This window comes from Cygnus atratus, chromosome 1, assembly GCF_013377495.2.
Source record: "Cygnus atratus isolate AKBS03 ecotype Queensland, Australia chromosome 1, CAtr_DNAZoo_HiC_assembly, whole genome shotgun sequence".
Classification (NCBI taxonomy): Eukaryota; Metazoa; Chordata; class Aves; order Anseriformes; family Anatidae; genus Cygnus; species Cygnus atratus.
The window spans coordinates 94,394,820-94,419,296 of record NC_066362.1 but is presented as its reverse complement, the minus strand read 5'-3'; the positions used below and the strand labels follow the sequence as shown (position 1 = coordinate 94,419,296).

Genomic DNA, 24,477 nt, shown 5'->3' with positions numbered 1-24,477 from the left:
GAACCTTGTTTAAACAGAGTTGTGAAAGAGTTGAGCTCTTGTGCTTCCTCTTGTGGGTAAGATCCGAGGTCCAGCTGCCCCTCGCTCTGCCAAGTCTGAGGTTTATAAGTGCCAGAGAGGAGAAGTTAACGAGTGTAAACCAAGCAGCTCCCAAAGCTCTTTAAGTTTCACCTTATCCCGGAGGTAACCTATGTGCTAAACAGGGCTTGGCTTTTGGCATGTGTTCATGTTGCACTGAGCAAGGTAATTTTGTAGAGGGGAGGTCAAGGCAGAGGGACAGCTTCACACTTCTTTATAATTCATCTGAGGCCCAGTTTGCATTTTTGAGACAGCTGCTGTCTTCTTTTGCTTGACATATTCTCATTTTGAACCAAAAACCTCTGGTCCTGTTTCCTCTACCCCTGTGCTGAAGTACAACAGCAATTTATGTGCAACTCAGCTGCTCTATGGGCAGACTAAAGCAAAGAAGAGAGAGAAAAGCCTGGAAAAGAATAAAAGTATAAAAATACCTCATACAGCAAAAACAATAAGCAGGCACTGTCATTATACAGTTGTGCAGAAGCACAGAATCTCCTTTTGTTTCTTAAGCAAGGAGTCCCGCACCTTTTCTCATGGTAAGAGAAGCACTGTTTTCTTGTAGCACTGCTGTGTGATGCAAATATATATTTACATGAATTCATGTTACCGACGTCAGCCAGTTGCACCTCCCACCTCTCTCTCAGAGGTCAGGTTGGTAAATAATTAGCTATATTTGTACTTCCTGTATAGCGTTTGCACGTTCTCTCATCAATGCAACTCTCTTGACTGACTACTCTAAACTAGCAGGAATTATTAAGTCAGCCATCTGCATATATGTGTTGAAATGTACGTGGAGCATGAGGGTTGAGGGGGGGAACAAATCCAAACTTGTGTTAATATGGATACAGGACTGCACACACGATTTCCTGTCCAGCATAGATGCTAATGACGAGGGTTATCTTGAGTTAGGAGTTTATTAAGCTCCAGAAACCACTTCTTCTTTCATTATTAATAATAAGCAATTAATCAAAGTGTGGTATCATTATCAGTGTTGGTTTTGTGTTGTGTTGTGATAATACTGCAGGCTCAGGCCCTGTGCATGATGACCTTGTGCTAGCAGCTGTGCCAATCAAAATGGTGATGGTCACCTGAAAGGATGTTGGCCATAGTCTAGGGCTCTTTGAAGTCACCAGACAGCTTCTGGCTTCAGTAAGGGCAGGATTCTCCTTCTCCCTCCTTAACCCTGAAGTGCATTGGCATATAGATGGGGAATGATAAATCTGCAAGTATATCTTGTTACCATGTGGGCAAGTTTCCCTCTGTGTTGATCTCAGTAGTAGTTATTGCTGTTTTGTTGGAGAGGGACAGTGTGACGAGAGCAGCTAGCCACAATCTGGGGACTGTGCTCTGCCTTTGGCAGTTGCTTTACTCAGTCCAGCTATTGAACGGGGACGTGGTCAGCCAGGTGCCAGGAGTCTGGTCCTGTCATGGCAGTTCGGGGTTCAGCCCATAGCAGGAGTGTTGTAATTGCAGAGGATCTCTTGAGACTTGAAACAAGCTCTTGGCCTCCCCATACTGACCTGTCTCAGAGGGGTATGGAGCTTTCTAGACTCAGTGGCCTCATCCGGAAGGCACTTTGAACACGACATTGTGGGAGGGTTGCCACTGCCTGGGCAGGATGTTTCCTTTCAGCACAGAGAGCCACAGTCTGCGCAGGGGCTTGTGATGGTGCGTGCAAGGCCACTGCTTGTGGACGGGGTGGTGCTTTTGTTTTGTTGTTTTTTTGTAGGGTGTTATAGAATCATAGAATCATGGAATATCCCATATTGGAAGGGACCCACAAGGATCATTGAGTCCAACTCCTGGCTCCACCCAGGACCACCCAAAAATCAGACCATGTTTCTGAGGGCGCTGTCCAAACACTGCTTGAACTCTGCCGGGCTCAGTGCCGTGACCACTGCCCTGGGGAGCCTGTCCCAGTGCCCTCCCTCTGGGTGAAGAACCTTTCCCTAACGCCCAGCCTGGCCCTCCCCTGTCCCAGCTCCATGCCATTCCCTCGGGTCCTGTCGCTGTCCCCAGAGAGCAGAGCTCAGCGCCTGCCCCTCCGCTCCCCTCGTGAGGGAGCTGCAGGCCGCCATGAGGCCTCCCCTCAGCCTGCTCTGCTCTGGGCTGAACAAACTCAGGGACCTCAGCCCCTCCTCATACATCTTGCTCTCTAGACCCTTCAACATCTTCATAGCCCTCCTTTGGACATTCTTTAAAAGTTTTATGTCCTTTTTGTACTGTGGTACCCCAAACTGCACACAGGTGAGGCCACGCTAGTGCAGAGCAGAGCAGGACAACCCCTTCCCTCGACTGGCTAGCTCTTACTGTCTGGTCTGCCATAACTCTCACCTTGTTGCCAGGTGTTGCCTGTTGGGTCTCATGGCCAAATGCTTCCTTGCAGAACATCTTGGTTGCCCAGGAAGAGCTGTAAATGATGGCTGCCTTCTGCTTCATTTATTTGCTTGTTGCTTCCTCACCTGAGTACATGGCATGGGTGAAAACATGTTCTTGTTCTCACTTCGACCACTTCCTCCTGTATTTGCATTAATCTGTCAGCTCAGGACCATGACTTTCCATGCTCTCAGAGTAGGCTGGAGAGCCTTAAGTCACTATTGGCAAGAAGCCCTCATGGTGCATGTGGTATGTGAGAGTTTTACCTAGATACTTCAGGTGCTAGCAGCAGGGGCCTTTTTCAGGGTTTTTATCCAGCGTTCAGGACATGGCTGCAACTTGCATCCTTGCATCAACACCCGTGTTGTTGCACCTAGTGTCTTGTCTGTACCGAAGGTGACTGGTTCAAGGGTGTCATAGGCATGTTCCTAAGAGCTTCTCAGCTTTGAGGTAGGCAAGTGTCTCTCAAGATATACATGAAGCACAGCGGCAGTGATCCTGGTGACTGAGTGAGTTACTTGGGAACCTTGTGAAAGCTGTACTTGCTGTCATGTTGTAGTTCTTCACGTGAGGTGGGTGCCAGAACCTTTCACTTTGTTCTGTTCCAGTGGCTCTTCCAGGCCAGTGATCTTTCCTGATGGTGACCAAAGAGTAGGGCTTCTGGTGGGAGAGTCCTGGGATAATATGTTCAGTCTCAGCTACTGAGCAGTTAGTTTATGCCATGGAGTAGCAAGATTTACTGAAACTGTACCTTCTTAGTGGGCCTACAAATATCTGTGCTTCAGAAATCAGTGGTTTGAGTCAGCACATTAGTTATGTGCTATGTATAAGCAACTTTTCTTTGTTATGTTAAATAAGCTTTTGGTTTCACTTGTTTTTCTTGTACTGTTACAGAGTAAATAGCATAAAACTTGCTTTCTTGGTGTTTTGATTGTAGTGTCATAGTGGTGATTGTCATGTCCTCTCATTTCTACCTAGCTTGAAGTTCAGATTTCTCTAATGTACGGTTCAATTTCCAAACAGCTTCCATTGCCCTTCTCTCACCATATTTTCTGAGTTGATCATAACCATACACAGTGTTCAAGATGACTCTGTTATCAGCACGTAGCATAAAGGCACGATATGTGCTATGTTATTCTCTAGTGTTTCTTTAATGAAACCTTCTGTTACACAGGTTGTTTTTTTGTTTTGTTTTTTGGTTTGTAGGTTTTTTTTTGTCCCAGCTGTACTTAAATTAATCTGGACACATAAAGAGTATGTGTATGCTTCAGAAATTGTTCTGTCTTGGGCAGCCTGAACAGCTGTATTTCTTATAGTGTGTGATGCTTTAGAGAGAGGCAGGAGTGACTGACTTGATTTTTTTGAACAAACTTTCTAGGACTAAACTCTCTTCAGGTGCATGTGGGAAAATAATTCATTATGAGCAATGAATTAGATCCTCTTCTTTGACAACAGTTTTCATTCCTATACTGCTTTTGCCTGAAAGGATGGTAGGTTTGGGGTGTGTTAGTCTAATTATTTAGTGAAGTGCTGAGTGAAGCGTAGCTGAAATTCATTTTAGGCATTAGCAAATGCACTAGAGACTTCATGTTCATGTTGATGTTCAAAACAAAATTAATGAGTGAAGAGATTTTTGGTTCCTAGTAGTGACCTCAAAATGAGATAACCTGTAAAAATTATAAAACTAAAGTGTTTGGGGAGGGTGGTATTTTTGGTATTTTGTACTGATGCTGAAAATTGAGGTCAGCAAAGATTCTCTGTGTCATGTGCATGGATACCTACACTGAGTCAAGAAGATAATGTTTCACCGTGATTTCAGGGAGAGGGTACTGTCTGGCTGCTTGAAGGGCGCTGAGATGACTGACGGCTCTAAATTAACACAGGGATGAAAAAGCTTTCCATCTCCCAGCAGCCAATTTCGATTCAGCAGATATGAGGAAGGACCGGAACTGCCATCATCTTTTGGATGATGGATGTGAAGTGAATCTGTGATCTCAGCATGCTTTTTTACCAGTGTGTCTCTTCATCAGCCTCCTCACTTCTGACACAAGCGGTACTAACAGGCTCTCTTGTCCAAAACTGCCAGCCCAAAGGTCAAGGGGATTGGACCCTGAGTGCTGAGGTACCCTTTCAGTGCCGAGATTTTCTCTGCGGCAAGATGTAAGGAGCGCTGCCTGTGTCCTGTGCTGCTCAAGGTGTGCCTTGCTCTGTCCTTATGGAGAATCACAGAATATCCTGAGTTGGGAGGGAGGATGAGGATAAGGTAAGAGAACTGATGTCATCTAGCTGCACTTGTGCAAAGCATTTGACACTGTCCCACACAGCATCCTTTTCTGTAAATTGGAGAGACATGGACTAGACAGATGGACCACTTGGTGGGTAAGGAATTGGCTGTCTGGTCTCACTGAAAGAGTTGCAGGCAAGGTCTGAATGTCTGAGTGGAGATCGGTGATGAGTGGTGTTCCACAGGGGTTGGTATTGGGACTGGTGCTGTTTAATGTAATGTTGAGTGCACCCTCAAGCAGATTTGTGGACAACACCAAGCTGTGTGGTACGGTCAGCACACTGGAAGGAGGAGAGGGACCTGGACAGGCTTGAAAGGTGGGCTTGTGCGAACCTCATCAAGTTCAACAAGGCCAAGTGCACGGTCCTGCACCTGAGCCAGGGCAATCCCAAGCACAAATACAGGCTGGGCGGAGAATGGATTGAGAGCAGCCCTGAGAAGGACCTGGGGGTGCTGGTGGATAAGAAACTCGACACGAGCTGGCAATGTGCACCTGCAGCCCAGAAAGCCAACCACATCCTGGGCTGCACCAAAAGCGGCATGGCCAGCAGGGCGAGGGAGGTGATTCTGCCCCTCTGCTCTGCTCTCGTGAGACCCCACCTGGAGCGCTGCGTTCAGCTCTGGGGCCCCCAGCACAAGAAGGACATGGACCTGTTGGAGCGAGTCCAGAGGAGGTCCACAAGGATGCTCAGAGGGCTGGAGCACCTCTCCTGTGAAGACAGGCTGAGGGAGTTGGGGTTGTTCAGCCTGGAGAAGAGAAGGCTCCAGGGAGACCTTGTAGCGGCCTTCCAGTGCCTAACGGGGGCCTGCAGGAAAGATAGGGAGAGGCTCTTTGTCAGAGTGGAGTGATAGGACAAGGGGTAATGGCTTTAAACTAAAAAAGGGTAGGTGTAGATGAGATATAAGGAAGAAATGCTCTCCCTGTGAGGGCAGTGAGGCCCTGGCACAGGCTGCCCAGAGAAGCTGTGGATGCCCCGTCCCTGGAGGTGTTCAAGGCCAGGCTGGATGGGGCTTTGGGCAACCTGGGCTGGTGGGGGGTGTCCCTGCCCATGGCAGGGGGGTGGAACTGGGTGGGCTTTGAGGTCCCTTCCAACCCAAACCATTCTGTGATTCTGTGATCATTGAATCAAGCTGTGTTTGGCTGACACCTCTCATCAACCTTTTTGCTTTGTTTTCTGGGTAGAAGGACAATTAAACTGTAGGTGTCTGTAACTTTTAGGCTTGAAATCCTCAGGACGCTTTGTGCCTGCACTGGGTCCTGCGTTATTAATGAGATCTTTTGCTCTCCCTTGAAAAACTGTCTGCCTCGCTTGATTTGCTTCCTTTTTTTTCTTGTTTTCTTTTTTCTTTTTTAAAAATTTTTCCTGGTTCTCCATGCTCTGAGAGCACACATTGTTCAGATGATAATTGTTTGTGCTCTGCCAGGGCATTAGACTGGATTTTGCTATTGCCTGCTGTATTTACTCCTGAAAGTTTGCAGTAACGTTTGGAAGCTTCTGGAGGGAGCGGCCAAATTCATCAATGTGAGTTCTGCAGAGTGCATGGGACTGAAGCAAAACTTCATGGAACTGAAGCAGCTCTCAGCTCCTCCTCGCTGAAGCAGTTTGTAGGGTCAGAGCCAGAAGGTCACAGTTATTCATCCCTGTTACTACTTCCTGAACATTATTGTTATTAGTCCCCGAACAGGAACTAGAGCAGGCATAGCTGCATACTATAAAGCAGGTGGGTGGATCCAGGGATTTGTAAGGAGAGTACTGATTTTAAATTTAATCCTGTTTCATCCCTGCCAAGGAGCGGACACACCTGAATGTTAAGCATCCTTTGAAGGTCATTGGGTGGTTTCTGTGGAATGCATTGGGTTGGTTTCAGGACAGGTCCTGGTGTGTGCTTGTCCTCTACCACTTTTGGGTCCTGTAGAGAAACCAGAGGAGTGCTTGGATCACAGAGCCTCATCTTGCCCTCAGTCCAATGCGGGGTGTGTTGAGGGGCTTTATGCAGGCACAGCTGCTTTTTTGGTGGTTTATTCTATACCTGGACCCTGGGAAAGGGAGCGACTGTATTTCCTGCAATACAGGGTGCTTTGGCATGCCTAACCCTGGCTGGGATGCTCTCATTCCCCTTGGAGAAGGCCTTGGCACTTTTAGAATTGGGTTCTTAGAGCTGTCTCCAGCTGGGTCCTGTTAAGATGGGGGCACCCCCAAATCGCTTGGTATTGCTGAAGTCCTTGGTCTTGGTTCTTGTCTTCTGCAAAACACAGCACGTGTTGGCACTGGGTGGGATAACTGGTGGCCGCTGTCGCTTGCTGGCTGGGGTTTCCCATCTGTGCTCTTGAGGGCGAGGTTCTTGGAGAGACGGAGCCTCTCGGTGCACCAGAGGCGTCAGCTGTTAACAGGTTTTACTGGAGCCGGGTGGCAGCTGACCCACATCATAATTACATGCGAGGAGAACATACCGGCACCTAGCTCTGCACTTTATACAATACATACTGTGCCTGTCCTGATGGTTGAGCCTTGCCAGAACAGGCTGTGTGGATCTTAAACACGCCAATGAAAGCTAATTGAGGAGGAAGACATTTCCTGTAGGTCATCGGCAAGCTGAGGTTGTTCAGTTGTTCGGCCTGGCCTGGGAGAATTGCCTGCACAAAATGAAGGGCAGCTGAGGCCTGAGAGAGCCCCTGCAAGGCCTTTTGTTGCTAACGGCACACGAGCAGGAGAGGCATGAGGCCGGCCAGCCCCTGGGTCAGTGTCCTGCAGCAACTGCAAGGGCAGATGGTGGCCTGACAGGCTGGGAGGCCAAGCAGCCTGGCTGGGGAGTGCAGGATGTGGTGGGAGGTGGCGGAGCGCCGCTAAATGGGCCCACAGCTCGCGGAAACGGGACCTGTGCTGCCAGCAGCGTGATCAGCACCTCGGGCTGAGGCGCAACCTAGAGTCACCAGCCAAGGAGTTGCTGCCGCAGCACTTGGCCTTTTCGTTGGCACTTGGCACCGCTCCCCATGCGCTGCCTTGCGTCCTTGGCCTTTGCAGGTCAGATGCTTTAGGCCAAACTGGCAGCGCAGGGCCAGGAGTTCCCACGTTCAGTGCTGTAAAAACTGGTTCCTGTTCTTTATTTGTATGTTTGTGCAGGCACAGGCTTAAAGGGGCTTGTCGTTAAATGCGTTGTTCTGCTTCTTATTTTATAAGTTTTTTTATGTGTCACTCTAACCCTGAAATCCAGCTGCCCTGTATCAACAAGCCAGGAGATAAAATTCGCGTTAATGGTTGCAGTTACACTTAACTAGGTTGAGCCAATCTGGCAGAAAGAACAAGGTGTTCAGACTGGCAGCTTACAATGCGCTGTACTGCTGGGCGGTGAGGAACAAGATGCCTGCCTGGAGAGTGTAGCTTTAGACAGGCAATACAGCACAGACCCCCCGCCCCCCAGGAAGAAAAAAAAAAGGAAAAAACAGCCTGAAAGCACTGTTACTTTTAGCTTGATGAGCTATTTCACATCTTTACCTTCCCCAGCCCCAGCTGTTGACTGCATGCATAGTAGCATGAGGCAGCTCTGGCAGTAGGACTTAGAAGAAGGTAAATTCTACCATGTAACAATCATTACTGGCTCCATTGCGTAAGCTGGCTGTCCAGAAGTCTACGTGTGGTTTTTCTGGTGTGGTTGTCAGTTGGTTTAATTCCTGCAGCCGTTTAGTGCTGAGCCTCTACTAGGGCTGACAAATGAGTTGCATTTTGGGTCAGCCTGGTGGTAGCAGAGCTGTCACAAAGCCTGGTCTCGTCAGTGGGCGGCTGGCAAGCGTGAGGACAGGGCAGCTACTGCAGTTAGTGCCTGGTTAATTAGTGAGCCGAGCTGGCCAGCCTGCTTTCACTGAGTCGGTGCTAGAGTGCTTTGTGGATAAACGCTTTGTTTTTGCATTGTTTTATAATGTATTAATCAGAGTACATGCTGCCTGTGCCTTGTGCCACCTGCTCCCTGAAGGAAACACAGGTGCCCTAACCTTTCTATGGTGTTTGGCCAACCCCCCCAGAATAGGACATTATCTTTATTATTGGTTTATACTTGGACTTTGCTCTTATATAGTAAATCAGACTGCGATAAATTATCTAACCCTGAGTTGACTTTTTTTTAAACTAAAGCTTTTTTTTTTAAAAACTATCACATGCCAACCACATAAGATTTGAATTGTAAGGGCGAGGCTGCGCCTAAGAACCCTTGACCTGTGCAACCCCCATCTCCACCCGATCGCAGTCATAAAACAACTGATTGCTGGATGCCCACACGGCCAAGTGTTCCTGTAATGCGTGTGACTTTAGCATGCCTTTAAGGGAGTACTTTGGTGCTTTAATCACAGTGTCGTTGTTGAGCCCTAGCCTATATGCATACAGCAGCAAATTAAACAGCCAAAGGTGAGGTTTCAGCTAGTTCATGCTCGTTAAAAACGATGAAATACTTGTGCTAAATGCTGTGGTGTACAATAGCTATGTTTGTCCTTCGAGCAGATGGCTAAAAGTTCAGCAGATTGCTTTTCCAATATATTGCATTCTAATTATGAAGGCTTTTTCAAGCAGCTTGCTCTAGGATATTAATGTTTTGCCACTTTACCCAGAGAAATTCTGCCTGGTAATCTGCTTCATACAGCATAAAGTGATCTTGAGTCCAGCAGGAAGCTGGCTGCCAACCCGTCACATCTTTGAGCAGCCCTCTCATGCGCAGCCTGTGCTCAGAGTGGGGCAGTTGGCCCAGCAGCAGCCGAGGACAAATCACCACCCTGCAGCTCCCTCCCTTCTGCTTTTGTGACTTCAGCTCTCTCCCCGCTCCCACGCCTGGACCTGCAGCACTTACCTCTGGCGGGTGGTTCAACAAACCGCTCTTACCTGACGTTACCGCTAGAACACACTGCCGGTGCCGCGAGGCCTGGAGCACGTGCAGTGAAGGCGAACACCCCAAGCCTTCACTGAGGACATTTTAACAAGCAATGCGATCATGGGCACGCGTGCCTCTGCAGCCTCTACGGCTTCAGCTCAGGGAGAGGGGAAAACAAATACTTAACCCCAAACCGCTCTGTTCTAGAGCGGAAGCATCACGTATTTGCTCAAAGGAGGCAGCTGTGATTGACAGCAATCCCAATGCACATTTCAACCACCTCAAGCTCAGATGCTCTGGAAATGACAAAAATGTATTTTGTTTCTTAACTAGGTGCAGTACTTCTTCAAGATTCTGGACAACTGAGAGCCTCTACCCCCACCCAAAGCAAAAGACGTGGACACCAAGCGGTGTGTTCATTCATTTATTTGTCCAATGTTTCAACCTGACTGAAATACAAGATCAACAAGAGCACTGTACTCCTGGCTATTATTACATGTTAGAACATAGAGTTTTGCACTTTAGACAACATTTAACACCATTCTATGGGGTACTGCATTGCTTTTATAAAGTTTAAAATAAAGATTTATTTTCAAACATGTGACTTTGGTTTATTTCATACATTACACTTTCTTGCAGAAAAAATAAAATTGTACAACTGCATAAATATAAAATTCGTCCACCATGAAAATGGTTAAAACATTCAATAAAGACATTAGCACCACAGTGTGCGATGCCTCCAGCAGGAAAAGAAAAAAAAAAAGAAAATATACAAAGCAAAGAGTTATGCCTATCACTGAGGGGAGTGATAGTCTGACCCAGGTCTCTCACACAACATACTGGAGGATGAGGGAAAAGGTGGGGGGGGGGGGGGGGGAGAGAGAGAGAGAGAGAGAGAGACAGCATTCGCTACAAGCACAGTACACAATCATCTATTCTCTTTAACTTCACTTAAGTTAGTTTCCCCTGCCACCCCTCCAAATAAAATACCCTAACACCACAGAAAAGTCAGAAGCCTTATGGAGTGCTGTTAAATATAGTCTCACAGGTGGGCCTTTCTTTTAAAAGGAACAAAATAATTAGAAGTATCATGCCAGTTCTAGTCCCATTGAGTATTTACACCTTGGACAGCAAAAGTCTTTGCTCATGAGAAGTAGAAAACAGATACAATACATGGCTTGAAAAATGACCAGAGTATGCACCTATAGTACTGTACACTAAATAAAATACACAAGGCAGCAATACTTAGGGGCCAGAAACACTGCTTACTACAAGTCAGTTATGGAATCATAATTTACAGTAAAAATGGGCATGTCCCAAGGCTCAATTTTGTTTTCTTTTGTCATTTACAGTAGAATAAATATTTGTCGCTATTGCTACACTTTGTTTACATTCTAACCTAGTAAATGCAGAAAGCTAGTGTAAAGCATATAGATTACGTGTAGGTCCCATACGTATGACAGTTTGTTCAAGACTAGTAGGTTTCCTTTTTTGTTCTTTTTTTTTAAACCTTTTTAAATGGCTAGGAGGAGGAGAGGGGGGAAAGAGAGTTGTGCTTACAATCAGCTGCTTCTTATGTCAAATTTAATATCAAAGCGTCCCTGGAAGCGGTCTTTGTCGCTGTACTGGATGTTCTGCCCATAGGCCTTGCATTCCACGCGCACTTCCACATCGTAGGTCAGGTTGGTGAACTGCACTGCCACCAGTGGCTGCAGGTACCGCGGCTGCAGGAGCTTGCCGTAGTACGGGTAGTACTGCAGGGCAAAGCCAGAGTAGCCTCCCATCCCATAGTACTCCACTGTGCCTATTTTGTCTGCATCTTCTTCTCTCTGAGAGATGGGGAAAGAAGAAAAGATGCTTGTTATCCCAACACTGCATTTTGCAGCTGTTTTCCCACCATCTGCTTTTCACCAGTGCTGCATGCTCTCTTTGGTCATCACAGATCCTCAGCTTGACAGCATGAGGATGGTGGAAAGGACAGTTATGAGCTGTCCTACCAGCAGCTGCAAAAAGAAGTGCCTCCAAGCACGTATCATCCAGGAAAAGAACTTTTTATTTAAAAACTCGGCCACTTCTTCGTACATTCAGAAGACACCACAGCTTCTTGTCATACCAGTGCACTGTCTGTGGTTAAAAAACTAACCAAACAAAAAGCCTCTGCTGTTTCTCAGCAGCTTTAATATTCAAGGTAAAGCATCTCCACCAGAGCCATTTGTCAACCATCCTTGCTAAGAACTCCAGTGTATCACTTGGAAGCTATTTTGAGGATCCCTTTTACTCCTTGGCCCTGCTGTTACCCCTCCCTGTGAGGACACTGCTGTTGTTCCTTCCTCACCAATAGCATTTTGACCAAGTCCTAAGGGAAGAGCTCCCAAGTGAAAACCACCCCAACTGCCTGCAGGAAGGCAGAGTGAGGAAGCTACAGCTGCACAAGGACTCGGGGAGTCCTTGCCTGCAGCATCCTGACTCGCCTTTGTTGCATCTCACTTACCTTGGCAGCACAGTGGACAGGGATGAGATATGGGCTGTATTTTGCCATGACTTCTGCAGGAAGGCTGTCATTTACTGGAGCCTAGAAGAAACCCAAACCAAGGCAATGTTACACACTGAATGCTTCTTTGCAGCAGCAAATCTCAGTGGTACCAAACTAACAGCTAACAGGGATCCTTTCCAGCTCAAGTTCAGAGGCAGCAGCAACTGGTGTCCGTTCTTGGGACGGAGAAGCAGCATAACACAACTACACCCAGTGGAAGTTAACCCATATAAAGCTGCTCTGGCTACCAAAGCAAGCACTTCAGCGTATTTTTCATTTCACTGAGAAAAGTGTCTCGTGGTAGAGCTCCAGCTGCCAGCAGGGTTTGTTTGTGCAAATGTCACGCAGTGGCAGAATGAGACGCTCTGCTGGAAGGTTTGCTGCCTCTGTGCCAGGTGAGTGCAGTTAGGACTGGAAACGTGCAGCAAAGAACAATAGAGGCAGGCACACCCTGACGTTCCTGAACTTTGACATCACCTGCATGGAAGGACAAAGGCTCAAAGTATCTCAAGGAAAGCTGGGAGCGTCAACTCTGACGTTGGACTCAGTTACTAAGAGGAGTTTGGCTTCACATCTGTGCGGAGCTCAGATCTGCCTCACAAGCACCCTCCCAACACAAGAGCTGTAGGGTCTCTGATGAAGCGTGGAATGGGGGAGACGAGGACCGGGCGTCATTTCTAAATGAAGCGTTTGAAGTCATACCTTGACCAGACCCTGCTCTCTAACGCAGCCTGGAGCTCTCTGGCAAGAAATGGAGGAAGGCACCAAACCCTTCTCTTCCCCAATCATCAAACACGTGCTTTTCATGCCATCCTACAACTGCCACATACCAAGCACAGCATGTTCGTGCTAAAACGCACCCGCTGTTGCCACCCAGGATCAGATGATTCAAAATTCAACTGAATTTTAGCACAGGGCAGTCCTCTTTGTAGAACAACATTCCTCAAAACACGTTAGCTGGCCAGCCGGTACCTTTCCCCCTGCTCTCAACGACACTAACGGGTGGTGATGAAGGCTGGTTGCTGTACCATTTGCAGTGCTTTCCACCCAGAAGATGGAGAGGCGTGTTTTGCACAGTGCCGCATTCAATAACACGTACTCTGCTGCTGAGTTCTTACAGAATGTTTTAGCATTTAAACGTGCTGGAGAAAAACCTACAAGTAAAAGCGGTTCCTGTGCAGATTAACTTCCGTCAGCGTTGTGCAAACCCGCTATTCAGCCCAGCACTGACCAGAGGGTGACAGCAGACACAGAACAGCATTTCTGAAGCTGCATTAAATAACCTAAAGATCTCCTCACCTTTCTTGCAGTAAGAGCTTTGCCAAACTCTCAGATGTAGTTTATGCTTTATAGACTATGCATCAGTCTAATGCCTAATATAGCACTACTCCATTTAATTAAGTGGTTTTAGCAGGCCAGGCAACTCTGCACTGCCTGAGGAAAGAACGGAATAGATGGAGGCATGACACAATTTACTGATCTTACTACAGACACGGTAGGTCTGGGACTGTCATGCAGAAGCACACAGTTAAAATGGGTTTTACCAGCTGAAGAGAACACCCTGTCAGAGCAGTTCAGTTAGCAGGCTCTGCAAGTCACCAGACAGTTAACCAGGAGCTTGTGCTGTCAGAGCTCACTGCTACTCGCCACGAGCTTGCAGTGTGCAGTTTGCTTTTTAAAGAAACGTACTTTTAAAGCCAGTCATTCAAACGGTCCCACAGTCTCTCCGCTGCAGAACGGGTTTAATACTTATCTCCCTCCAGAGACAGAAAAGCAGGCACAAATTCAATAACTGCTCCAGAGCCACGGCAAATCTGCAGCCAACTCCCTGTCCTTATCAGTAGCTCCTGTTACTAAGGGAAGAGATACTTGCCTTAGGTTTGAAGCCGATAATTCTGTTGAGCTTGACAAGGATGCATGGTTTGCCATCCTTATACCCAAAGGTAGGATCCTGTATTCCAGAACAGTTTTCCAGCCATTCACGTTTGAATTTGCAGACCTTCTTCTGGCCTTGGGCATCGCTGTATGGTCCTCTGTCTTTGTAATCCGTAGGAATCTCTGCCACGGTGGAGGAATGGAAAAACAAACGTATGCAACACAACCTTCTGCTCGTCAGGAACAGCTATATTTGTGCTTCACCGTGTAGTCGGGATTTCCCTCTTGCCCAGGCAGGTGACGCCACCTTCTAGAGGCTGACAGCGCAGACCTGCACCCAGCCACTCCCCCACACACAGGCTGATTGCAGACCAGCAAGTTTGTGGGGGCTTTGTTTTCTAACTGAGGCTTCCTACAGGCTACAAGAGAGCAAACACATTTGCAATTCACTGGTGCGGAGATTTTTTTGTCAGCTTTTACAAGCGGGTTCCCCTCAGATTTCACATGCACGTCTTACATGAGGTGCTAGTCTAATTTCCCATTATTACATATAATGTATTAAAGATTAACATCCTCCTGATGTTTTGCTGCATTGCATCAGGAGGACTGACACCGGCTTCAGCAAAGTCATCTGCAAAGTCCCCCTGTGGCTCTCAGGGAGGATATAAGGTCAGTGCCAGGTGCTTTTGAGAGTCAGCTGCAACTTCAGCCAAGTGAAATCTGGAAGTCCCTGGGCACATACCCTTTTCGGTAAGCTTCTTAGGTACATCCCTGTCCAAATGTGGTCTTGTCTAAACTGTTTAATGAGCAGTGATACGACTGAAACCAAAGTCTACCAGTTAAAGTTTACCAGTTGTGGCTCTGGTAACAATGCAAGGAACAGCTGAAGACAGAACACTACTACTAACCCTCGTTTTTTGATGGGCCTGACACAGAGGCACTGGTCAGAGGACTGTAGGAAACAATCCAGACTTACCCCCGCAGTCCTGAAATACTATGTTTTCAGTTTGTTGATCAGCGCTGTAGTCCTTTAAGAACTTCTCAAGATTCTTCACATACGGCTCGTAACTTTTAGAATCGGAGGCAGTAAAGGAAATTTCTGTCTTTTGTACCTGGGGGATTTGGGTCAGTCCTAAGGAAAGCAAAATCAGAAAGAAAACGTTAGGAGCCGCACAGCCTCTGGGTAATGCTACACGCACTGAGAACATAAAGCATTCTTACTACTCTATATTTTTCAGACCTCAGGACTTGCACAAAACAAGCTCACTAGAGGGGAGGTTCTGAAGGGCTCTTATCTCCTCTTTCCAACAACAGTCTGGAATATTCGTCACGACGTTTGCATCACTAAGCAGATAAAAATCACAGAGGCAGAAGGGAGGCTACAAGTCAAGGTTTTTCTCCAGAAAAACAGCCAGCCGCAGGCCCCCTGCCCACTTCTGCCTCCTCCCCGAGGGCAGAAAGGAAACTGTGTGTGAGAACATCACACAACCAACTCCCCTGGAAGGCTACTCCGACACGTGTGTCCCTAACAGGGTGCAACGCTACACGTTTAGGGTGCATCAGAAATGCCCATTCATGAACCCCTGCAATAGCAGACAAGAGGGGCTCCCTAAGTTAGGTACGGCCTCTCCGCGTTTCCCTTGTGCTGTCTCTCTCGCTGGATACAGGGCAGGAGACATTTTCTCAGTAAATTCATCAGCCTGATCATTTTGACTCGTCTTTTCACGCCCTAAACATCATTTCTGACTGTAGAAATAGCATCCTGAGCTCTATAATCAGAAACACATCACTGAGCAAGAAACACCTCCACACAGGAGAGACGTTCAAAAGGCTGTCCTACATTCTGGGCTGAGTAACTAGCTCCAATTTTGACTTTAGGAGGATGAGTAGAAAAAGAATGCATGGGCAGAAGGGACTAGATACACGTAATGGCTGCGGATGATGAAAAATGCCAAGCCCTTTGCTCGTCATTATGGGACTTGGAAATAGCTGCTCTTGCATGAAGTTTAGGTCACATTTTAATTGAATGCATTGATGCATGGCTAACACTTAAGTTTAAAGTAATGGGAACTGGAGTTCACGCTGCCTTTGTGGCTGCCACTGTAATTATTGAGGTCTCGACTTGTGTTCAGTTTGTCATCTTCACTTTAGCAAGAACAGAAAAAGGAGCAGGGGAGCAGCATTTGCTTTGACAGCAGGTCTGTTGCCAACAAGTTCCTCCAGCACAAAACTCGGGCAGCTTAGCTGGCTGGCCCCAGCCCACAAGAGCTTGTGACTCCTGCAGTTTTTCCAAAGCCACTTGAGTGCTTCTGCTTAGTCCCTCCTCGGGCCAGCTCACCACTCCCCTACCCACTGAGGTGGAATTTGTAACCCAGGACAAAGATTAGCTTTGTTCCCCTAAATGCAGCTCCTAGTAGCCAAAGATAGCGAGACGTCCAGCGAGCAGCTTGCGGTTTCGAGTTTTATTCCAGGAAGCAGCGTTGCCCTCTCCAATCTCCCGTTGGTACAAACAGACCAGGTTGAGTGTTACAAGTTTAGAAGCAGCTCAGTGCTCCACCGGCAGAATTGGGTCTCACCCTACAAACTCAGTCGAGTTTTCAACCCCTTTCAATTAATTATTTGCTTTCTTGCTTCACAAGTGGTTATAAACATATAAACTGGGTTCAGTCTATCCTGCCAACCTCTCCTTGTATTACCAGCCTGCTAGGAAGCAGCAGGCTCAGAGTCACTTCAAGTGGCTATCTGGGTCTGCCTCTTCCAGAGTTCAAGTTACAGTTATCATCTGAGTGTGTAAATATAACATTCAAGAAAGCTCGGTCAGGCTTTAATAAGCTTTGGCCAGGCAGCTGAACTATCGGTTTTGCTGAGGACCACTAGAAGCAAGTCCCCACCCCTGCTTTTTATCTTATCCAAGGCAGTGCGTAAGGCACCCACACAGGCGTAGCAGAGGTGAAGGGAAGGGCAGCAGAAGCCGTGCAGCACCTGCGGAGGCCGCCAGCAGGTTGTCCCCACTGCTGGCGAGGACACATCCAGCTCAAAGCCAATCTTCCGCCCAACCCAAAGGATCTGTCCTTTGGGACAGGTCCACATCTGGGTGATGAGCAGAGCAGCACCGAAGCCCACGCAGTGCCTCTGTGCAGCCACGCCAGCGGCCAATGCACGAGGAGACCCTTCCTGGCCGGGGGCTGGACCGAGCCACAGCCACAGCCCCACCACCCTCGGCCTCACCCGGGGCATTTAAGGGCACTTTGTTGAACCAGAGCATGCTGTGCTTCAGTACAGCAGGTGCTTTCTTCCTTCAGGACGAGAAAGAAGTGGAGATCAACCTTCCCACTCATGAGACAAACAGGCCAACAATCTATGTGAAGACAAAGGGTGTTTTATCCTAACGAAAAATCCATCACTGGTTTTCACCACAACTTCCATACCCAAATGCCTGTGACTGACTGCACTCGGAGCCCTACGCACAGACCTATCATTTATTTCCTTCCTTGCTATCCCTTCTGTGCCACCTGTATGTTCATATCCAAAATAAAAGCTTCAACGCTGCTATCAGAGCAGCGCTACCAGAGAACCCTTCCTCTGCAACACTCCTGCAGACTTTCTGAAGCCTCCTCTCACCCCTACTGGGAGAACTAAAACAAGTAGGTGAAAAAAATTTATGAAGTTGAGCCATGCCAGTGCTACCTACCAGGGGCCAATAGGCACATAAGGAAATATGCAGCACTAACGAAGTACGGGGACGATTAAGCCTCTTAGGGACTTGTGCACATGAGGAAGCCATTCATGAGCAAGCTCTAGGCGGAAAGAAGTGAAGTCTCAAGTGTTCTCATAGCCAGGAGTCCAAACAACGCTCCCTCATTTTGGAGTTAAGTTCTGTTTGCCGCAGTTCGTCTCATGTTATTACCGGAGAAGCACCAGAGTCACGCGTAGTGATGCTGCTGCTCACAACATGGAAGAATCAAGTCACTTATTGCTAGGAAAATAGTGACAGAGCTACTTTTGATTTTGAAATACTATTTCCGCAATTGCCTCTTAGAGAGCATTGCTAGGAAATAAGATTACTGTTTTCACTTGACTGACACCATCCACTAAGTGATGAATGATGCCTTGACTTAATAACAAGACACCACTTTTTGTTGGCTAACTCCATGACTGTATCGGGACATCTAAAATGAAGCAAGTGTGAGGCCATTGATTTTTTTCCAGCTACCACTCTACTTCCATAATACTGCCGCAGACTAAAATCACATTTGTTCCATTTAAAACTCAATCCTTATATAGGCTTTATCGCTCTAAGCTGCAGGAGCAAGACTTCAGAAAAACATGTCTGGAGGGTGAAGGGGAAGAAACCAGAAGTGGTAGGTCAAGCTCGTTATTAGGAACAGTTGTGCAAGTCTGTAGTGATGACAGTTGCTTCATCATGCTATGCTCATTTCCCAGCACCACGTTCCCTTGGTTCACAACATGTCTGAACACTACTTGGGTGACACAGATGACCAATTTAGTAACCACTACACCATTCCTACCTAACACACCCCCACCGCCCTCACTTAGTCAGGATGGACTTTAAGAGCCTCCATGGTAATTGATGTCCTTCCAAGCTTCTAATCACTGTCTGCCTCATCCCAGAAGTGCAAAAAGCAGGTGCAAGTTTTCTACAAATGCAAAGTCTTCTCAGCTGAGAGGCAGGTAGTGTCTCTGGAGCTTGAGATTCAGATATTTTTCATACTTTGGTGCTGCAACAAGAGGCAGCAGAAAAGCGTGACTTGACAGGAGGTGGCACTTGCTCCTCGGGGCTTTCCCGTTGCTCTCATTTCCACCTCCCAGCTACTATCTGAGCTAAATAAGCCAACTGGGGAATACACACCAGAGCAGCCTTCCCCGTTACGCACTGCCCAAGCACATCGTGTCAAGGTGGTGTTTAAACCAGCAGGGACATGAGATCTCCTGACCTGAGCAGGAATCTCACTCCTGAAAAGCCTCAGGCAGCTGTGAGCTCCCACCTCTACACCAGCTGTAGGGCAGGTGGACCATGTTTCGCAGGACAAACACCACAAGATGGCAGGATACACAGCCCAATTTAGATTGGGGTGGAAAATAAAATGGATTCAGGAAATCACTTGGCACTCTGTGTTTAAAAGGCAATTCCCCCACCCATCCCTCTTAGCAGGGTAAGTGCTGTGGTTAAAGCAGAGCCCGAGGCACAGCGCAGGTGGAAATCTACCACAAGCCGGGGCTGTCCCCATGGCAAAGGCTGGACAAGGCGAACTGTGCTGCCCCTTCCCCCAGAAGGGAAGTTATCGTGGAAATGTACAGCCAAGTGCTGCAGGAACCAATTAGCATGTTAATGATAATTAAAAATAGCACTTTATGGCTTTCGGTGCTGTGCCCCTATCAATAACTCAATGAAACATCCTGTAGCTTCTGCCACTGTTAGTAAATTTGTGTATTGCAGAACAGGAGTGATATTGCAGCAGCCCCTACAGCATTTTTCCTGCAAACCTTGAAGGAGAGGTTCATGTGAGCCTAAAATGGTTAGGAAAGGCGGAAACTGAAGGGACTTGCCTTTTAGTTTTCAAGCTGCCAATACACTTCGCTTGCAACTCTCCCCACAAGAACCAGGAACTAGAATTGCACAACATTTTATTTTAAGTAGTTCACAGTCTGCAGGGCTCACAGTTCATGGGAAGTTCGATGCTCACTATGTACATGAGCAAGTGTGCTAATCATCAGAAATGCAGTTCTGCTTGCAATGCAGGAGACCCCATGCAGTATGGGAACACAGGGATTGCTGACCTCCCGCAGGCATCAGTGCAGCAACTCACCACAGCCTCAATCTCTATGAAAGCCCAAGTTAAAAGTTTATTTTGGCACACTGTGGTCTAACCAGTGCCGTGCTGCAGGGTGAGAAACAAACTTGACAGTAACAGCCAAACTCCACCACACCTCACCCTGGCTCATCCACATCTGTAGTAAGTCAGATGATACCCTGCAAAGGGCTCTGTGCTGTTAGCAGGTAAACGTCCCCTTTAAATGGTATTCATGTGCCATTATCATGTGCCATTCCAGTGGGTTTGAAACCCTTTTCAAGCAGGCTGCCTACTGTCATTCATTCAGGAGTTTTATTCTAGGATTTTTATTCTGGTTGATTTACGTCCTGAAAGCCCATTTCAAACTCAGAAGATCCCCCAAAGCCTTTTCAGCCTTCCTCCATTTTGCTTTCTATAGCACCCACTACAACAGCATCTTGAATTTTTTTTTTTTTGTTAAGAAAGGACAAAGCTCAGAAAAGTGGTGCAGTATTTAATTAAGAGATGAATAAAACCCTCTGCAGGCTGAAATCTTGCACAGAGATTTTACTACCAAGTTGCTTTGAAATTAGCTTTGGGTAATAGGGGTTTGCAATTCTAAGTTACCTAGAATGAGTAATTATGTGACATCAGGCTAAACAGCATGTCTGTCTGGATGTGACCCAAGATCCAGTTTCTTTGCTAATTATTTCATGTCTGGTAAGACCACTGGGCTTCAGACCAAGGAAAAACATTTAAAAAAAATAACTTCCACCATTATCCATGTTAGTCTTTCAAATGCAGCTAACAGCTCTAGTCAGCACCAGTGACAGTTTAGTCTTTCCTGCAAGTATCCTGCAAGCCTGATGCAGAGGTGGATACAGTGCTCCAGAGAGCACTTACCCCAGCTGGGCTGGTACCTTAAATGCCATATACTAAGACAGCAATTTCAGTCTGTTTTGCTTAAAAAGTGCTGGTGGAAAAGCAGTTATCTGAAAAAGATGATTCTCTGCGGAGATATTAGTACCATCTGGCGAAGGCAACGCTCCCCATGTTGTTAGAGCAGGGAACAGTTGCAGCATAGCAGCACTGCAGACAGTGGGGCTGTAAAACACTGTGACACTAGAGCCAGCTTCTGTAGCTACAAGCCGTCAGCCTCACAATTGTCACTTAAATACCACCGTTATTAAAAGCTTCTGAACTGTTTTACAGAGCAACTGGAGACAGATCATTACCATAGCCAGTGCCAAGCAGCCTCAAGGTCATTTGTAATGTGGGAAAGCAGCAGTTGCGCAGCTCCCTGCCACGCTCCGAGCAGCCGCTGGCTGCGGCAGGAATCAGGCAGCACAGCAGAGCCTGACCTGCGGCAGTGGCTGGTCACTGTCTGCAGCAACCCAAGGTGGGCTTTCACCCACGTTTTCACCTCAAGCAGGGGCTTCTGTTTTGTCTAACAGAGAAAGGTCGTGCATCAGGAGCTGCGAGAGCCACCTCTAACCCTCCCCACTCGACAACAGGGCAAATACCCATTTGTAGATGCTGCTACCTCCTCCAGCTCACACAGCAGAGCTCAGCATTAACCATCACAATTCAGAAAGCACATCCACAATTGGTAGTGCCCCCTTTCTCGTTGTGCACCCCAGTTTCACAGATGAAGCCAGCATTTTACCTTTGTCCCTTCATTTTCCCATAGGAACACAGTGGCTATGAAGAAAAACTGAACCCAGTTTTGTCACACAGCTCATTCCCAAGTGAAGCCTGAGCCTCACTCCATCACTTCGGTTTAAGGAAAGGGGAGAGCAACGATCTGGGTTCAAGTTCCTCTCAGACAGGAGGAACACTTCATGTGATGCAACCTTTAATTCTAGCTGGATTGCCTTTGATTCCCAGTGCTGTTAACACAGAAGGCTTAGAACATACCCACCCCCTACAAATATGTGTTGCAGCAACGAGATGCTTATTTCATCCTCCTCCTGGAGGTGAGTAACGAAACCGCCTCCCCAGAACAGCTTGCACCCGGGCCAACACGGGCCTCCTAGTTAGTTACCTGGAGGCGCCACTCGATCCTGGTATTTGGGTTCAAATTCACTGACGGTGAGCAACATCACTTGGATGGTCCCAATGAATATACCTGCCAGGCAACCGTAGAAGATGACATAGAAGAGGAGGATCTTAACTGCAAGAGAAAACAAATGAAAAGATTAATCTAATCAAGTCCCAATTATCTGGGATCATGAAGCGTGAGGATTAGTGTGTTCTTCCATATTTTAAATGGATCCGTTGGCTGACCAAGGCTACCACAAGGTGACAGGCTTTCAGTGAAGCACAAGCACAACACAAGCCGACATGCTATACACAGCGCTATACGTTCCACGCCACTCTGGGCTTCAGAGCTATTTCCACAGAGCCTACACAAGCTGTTAGATTCAGGTTTACAAGCATTGGTAATGTGTGACCTCCCTAATAATTCAAACTGACCTCCACCAGAGACAACAGGAGCAGAATTTAGGCCCAAATCAGCACCAATACTCAATCTCAAATGTAGGAAAGTACTTCAGTGTGTCACAGCACTCCGCATTTACCAACCTTGCGCATCTACAAAGGCACGCCAGCACCGCTTATACCAATTAAAAACTGAATTATGTAATAAAAGACTAAGTTTAGTTTGGGTCTGAAAGGAGATGCCTAGAATAATCCCGGGGGGGGGCGGGGGGGGCAGAGAGCCTGAGATGCAGCACAGCTCAGACTCCGGGTATCGGTTACCAGTTTACAGGGATTATCTCAACTGATTAACTGCACAGTAACACGCCGTACTAGGCATCACCAGGCCACCTACAGGAAGGATAAGCCAGCCCACGCCAAGCAACTACAGGCTAATCAAGCTGCAGGAACAAGCACTGCAGCAAGGAACACTTGAAAGAGCCTGCTCGATCCCAGCGTCCTAGCCTAATTGCAGACCTGGACGAGGAGGTTTATATGGAGGACTCAAGGTGAACAGATAAAAGGGCAGGGAAGGAAGCAGTAGGTAAAGGTATTCCTCCTCTCCTGAGCCCCATCATAAAAAAGCTCCATCAGTGGAGAAGCCTCCTCATTAAAACAGCAATCTCTGGTGGGTTTCATTTTCCAGTTACAAAAGAAAGAAGATCAGGAGGGACAGCCAGAGACACTGAGGCTGAGGAACACACTCAGAAAGACACTCCATCCTCTCGTCCACTGGAGACCGGGGAGGCAGCCATGGCTGGTGAGCAGAGCTTGGTGCGATATCGTGGTGCTCCAGGAGTTAAAAGCACTCTTTGGTATCCAAGCAGCGTAAAGCAAATGGTCGTGACGTCAGAAACATTTGGAAATTTTTTCCAGAGCATGGTCATAGGAGGTGCTGTTGTAACAAACCAAACACCAATGCTGTTGTCTGCAGCGTAACGCCTTTTGAGTTTTTGTAACATCAAAAGGCCAGCGCTGGGAGGTAGCTTATTTAATCAGTTTCCCAGCCAGGATGCTCTTAACACCAAAGACACCTTAAAGGTCACAGTTTCAGAAAAAACACACGCAACCGAGCACAACGGGGTTGCGCAACAAAGCTTCCCGCAACAGGTAGGCTTATAACGGAGAAATCGGATCGCCAGCCTGCAGGTTGACATCGGTCCTAGACGGATGGACATGGGAAGGAGGACTCGGTCTGGCTCCATGTCGGAAGCACTGCGCAGCCGCCCGGTGCCTCAGGAGCAGCAGAAACCTATCGGTGTGCGCCCACAACCCGATTCTGCTCACGTACGGATACGGCAGGAGCCCGCTGCGGTCCACCAGGGCCAAGGCTGGCGCCTCCAGCTGATCCGTTACACCAGGAGCCGGGCTGAGCATCGCGGGGTGGCAGACCAGCCGTGGCTGGCAGCAGCTGGAAGACCGTCCGGGTGCGCGCAGACAACACCGAGCGCCTCCTGGGCGCCGAGGGCTGTTTGTAGGGCGCCCTAACGAATAGCGGGGTGCGCGAGCATCGCTGCACACACGGCCACCTCCTTGCCGGGGAGGCACTGCAGGACCCAAAAGCTCTCTCGACGAGGCAAAACCACCTCGGATCGCTGCGAAGCGGGGGGAAGGAGAGGCGGGGGAGCGGCACCCGCGGTGCGGAGGGAGCCGGGGAGGCAGCGCCAAGGACGAGGCGCCCTCCCAAGGTCGGCCCCGCCGCGGGCTCCATCCCGGGCCCGGCCCTACCTGCCCGGCAGCCGCGGCCCAGGATGGGGGGGCTCGGGGGGCCCCGGGGACCCCCCCCCGCTTTCCCCCCGTCCCCCCTGCGGTGCCGGTGCCCGGCCGCAAGGAGGTGAGGCGCGGCGGTGCGCGCTGCGGAGCCCCCCCGCCGCCCGTCCCCGCACTCACACCAGCTGCCCCCGGTGCGGCCCAGCAGCTCCTTCTTCTCCGAGTTCCAGATGAACTTCTTCCAGTTGCCGTCGCCGTCCTTGGCCTTCCCGCGGGCCATGGCGAGCGAGCGGGGGGCGGCGGGGGGGGGCGCTGAGGGCTCGGACGGGCTCCGCGGCACCGGGACGGGCTTCGGGGAGGGGGCTTATGGGGGGGGGGGGAAGGGGGCGCTCCAGAGGGGGGAGGGGGGGGGGAATCCGGTGGGTGGCGGAGACGCGGAGCTGAGGGGGACGCAGCGGAGCCCACCGGGCACGGAGCAGCCGCGCTCGCCGCCCGCC

At 48.5% G+C, this 24,477-nt stretch overlaps 2 protein-coding genes across 3 annotated transcripts in view; one reads left to right on the top strand and one right to left on the bottom strand.

Moving 5' to 3' along the window:
• NME7 (NME/NM23 family member 7) overlaps positions 1–10,193 on the top strand; it is a 96,118-nt gene extending 85,925 nt beyond the window's left edge. For both annotated transcript variants that reach the window (XM_035540378.2, XM_035540379.2), the window contains exon 12: positions 9,926–10,193. In XM_035540378.2, the coding sequence (XP_035396271.1) occupies positions 9,926–9,958 (33 nt within the window). In that variant the 3' untranslated portion in view covers positions 9,959–10,193. The remainder of the gene's footprint in view (positions 1–9,925) is intronic.
• ATP1B1 (ATPase Na+/K+ transporting subunit beta 1) lies at positions 10,004–24,260 on the bottom strand. The gene is made up of 6 exons (XM_035540380.2): positions 24,161–24,260; positions 21,837–21,965; positions 14,977–15,132; positions 13,999–14,183; positions 12,084–12,164; positions 10,004–11,421 (listed from the first exon to the last, which is right to left on the bottom strand). The coding sequence occupies exons 1-6, from the start codon at positions 24,258–24,260 to the stop codon at positions 11,155–11,157; spliced, it is 918 nt and encodes a 305-aa protein (XP_035396273.1). The 3' UTR covers positions 10,004–11,154.
• Positions 24,261–24,477: the final 217 nt, after the last annotated feature.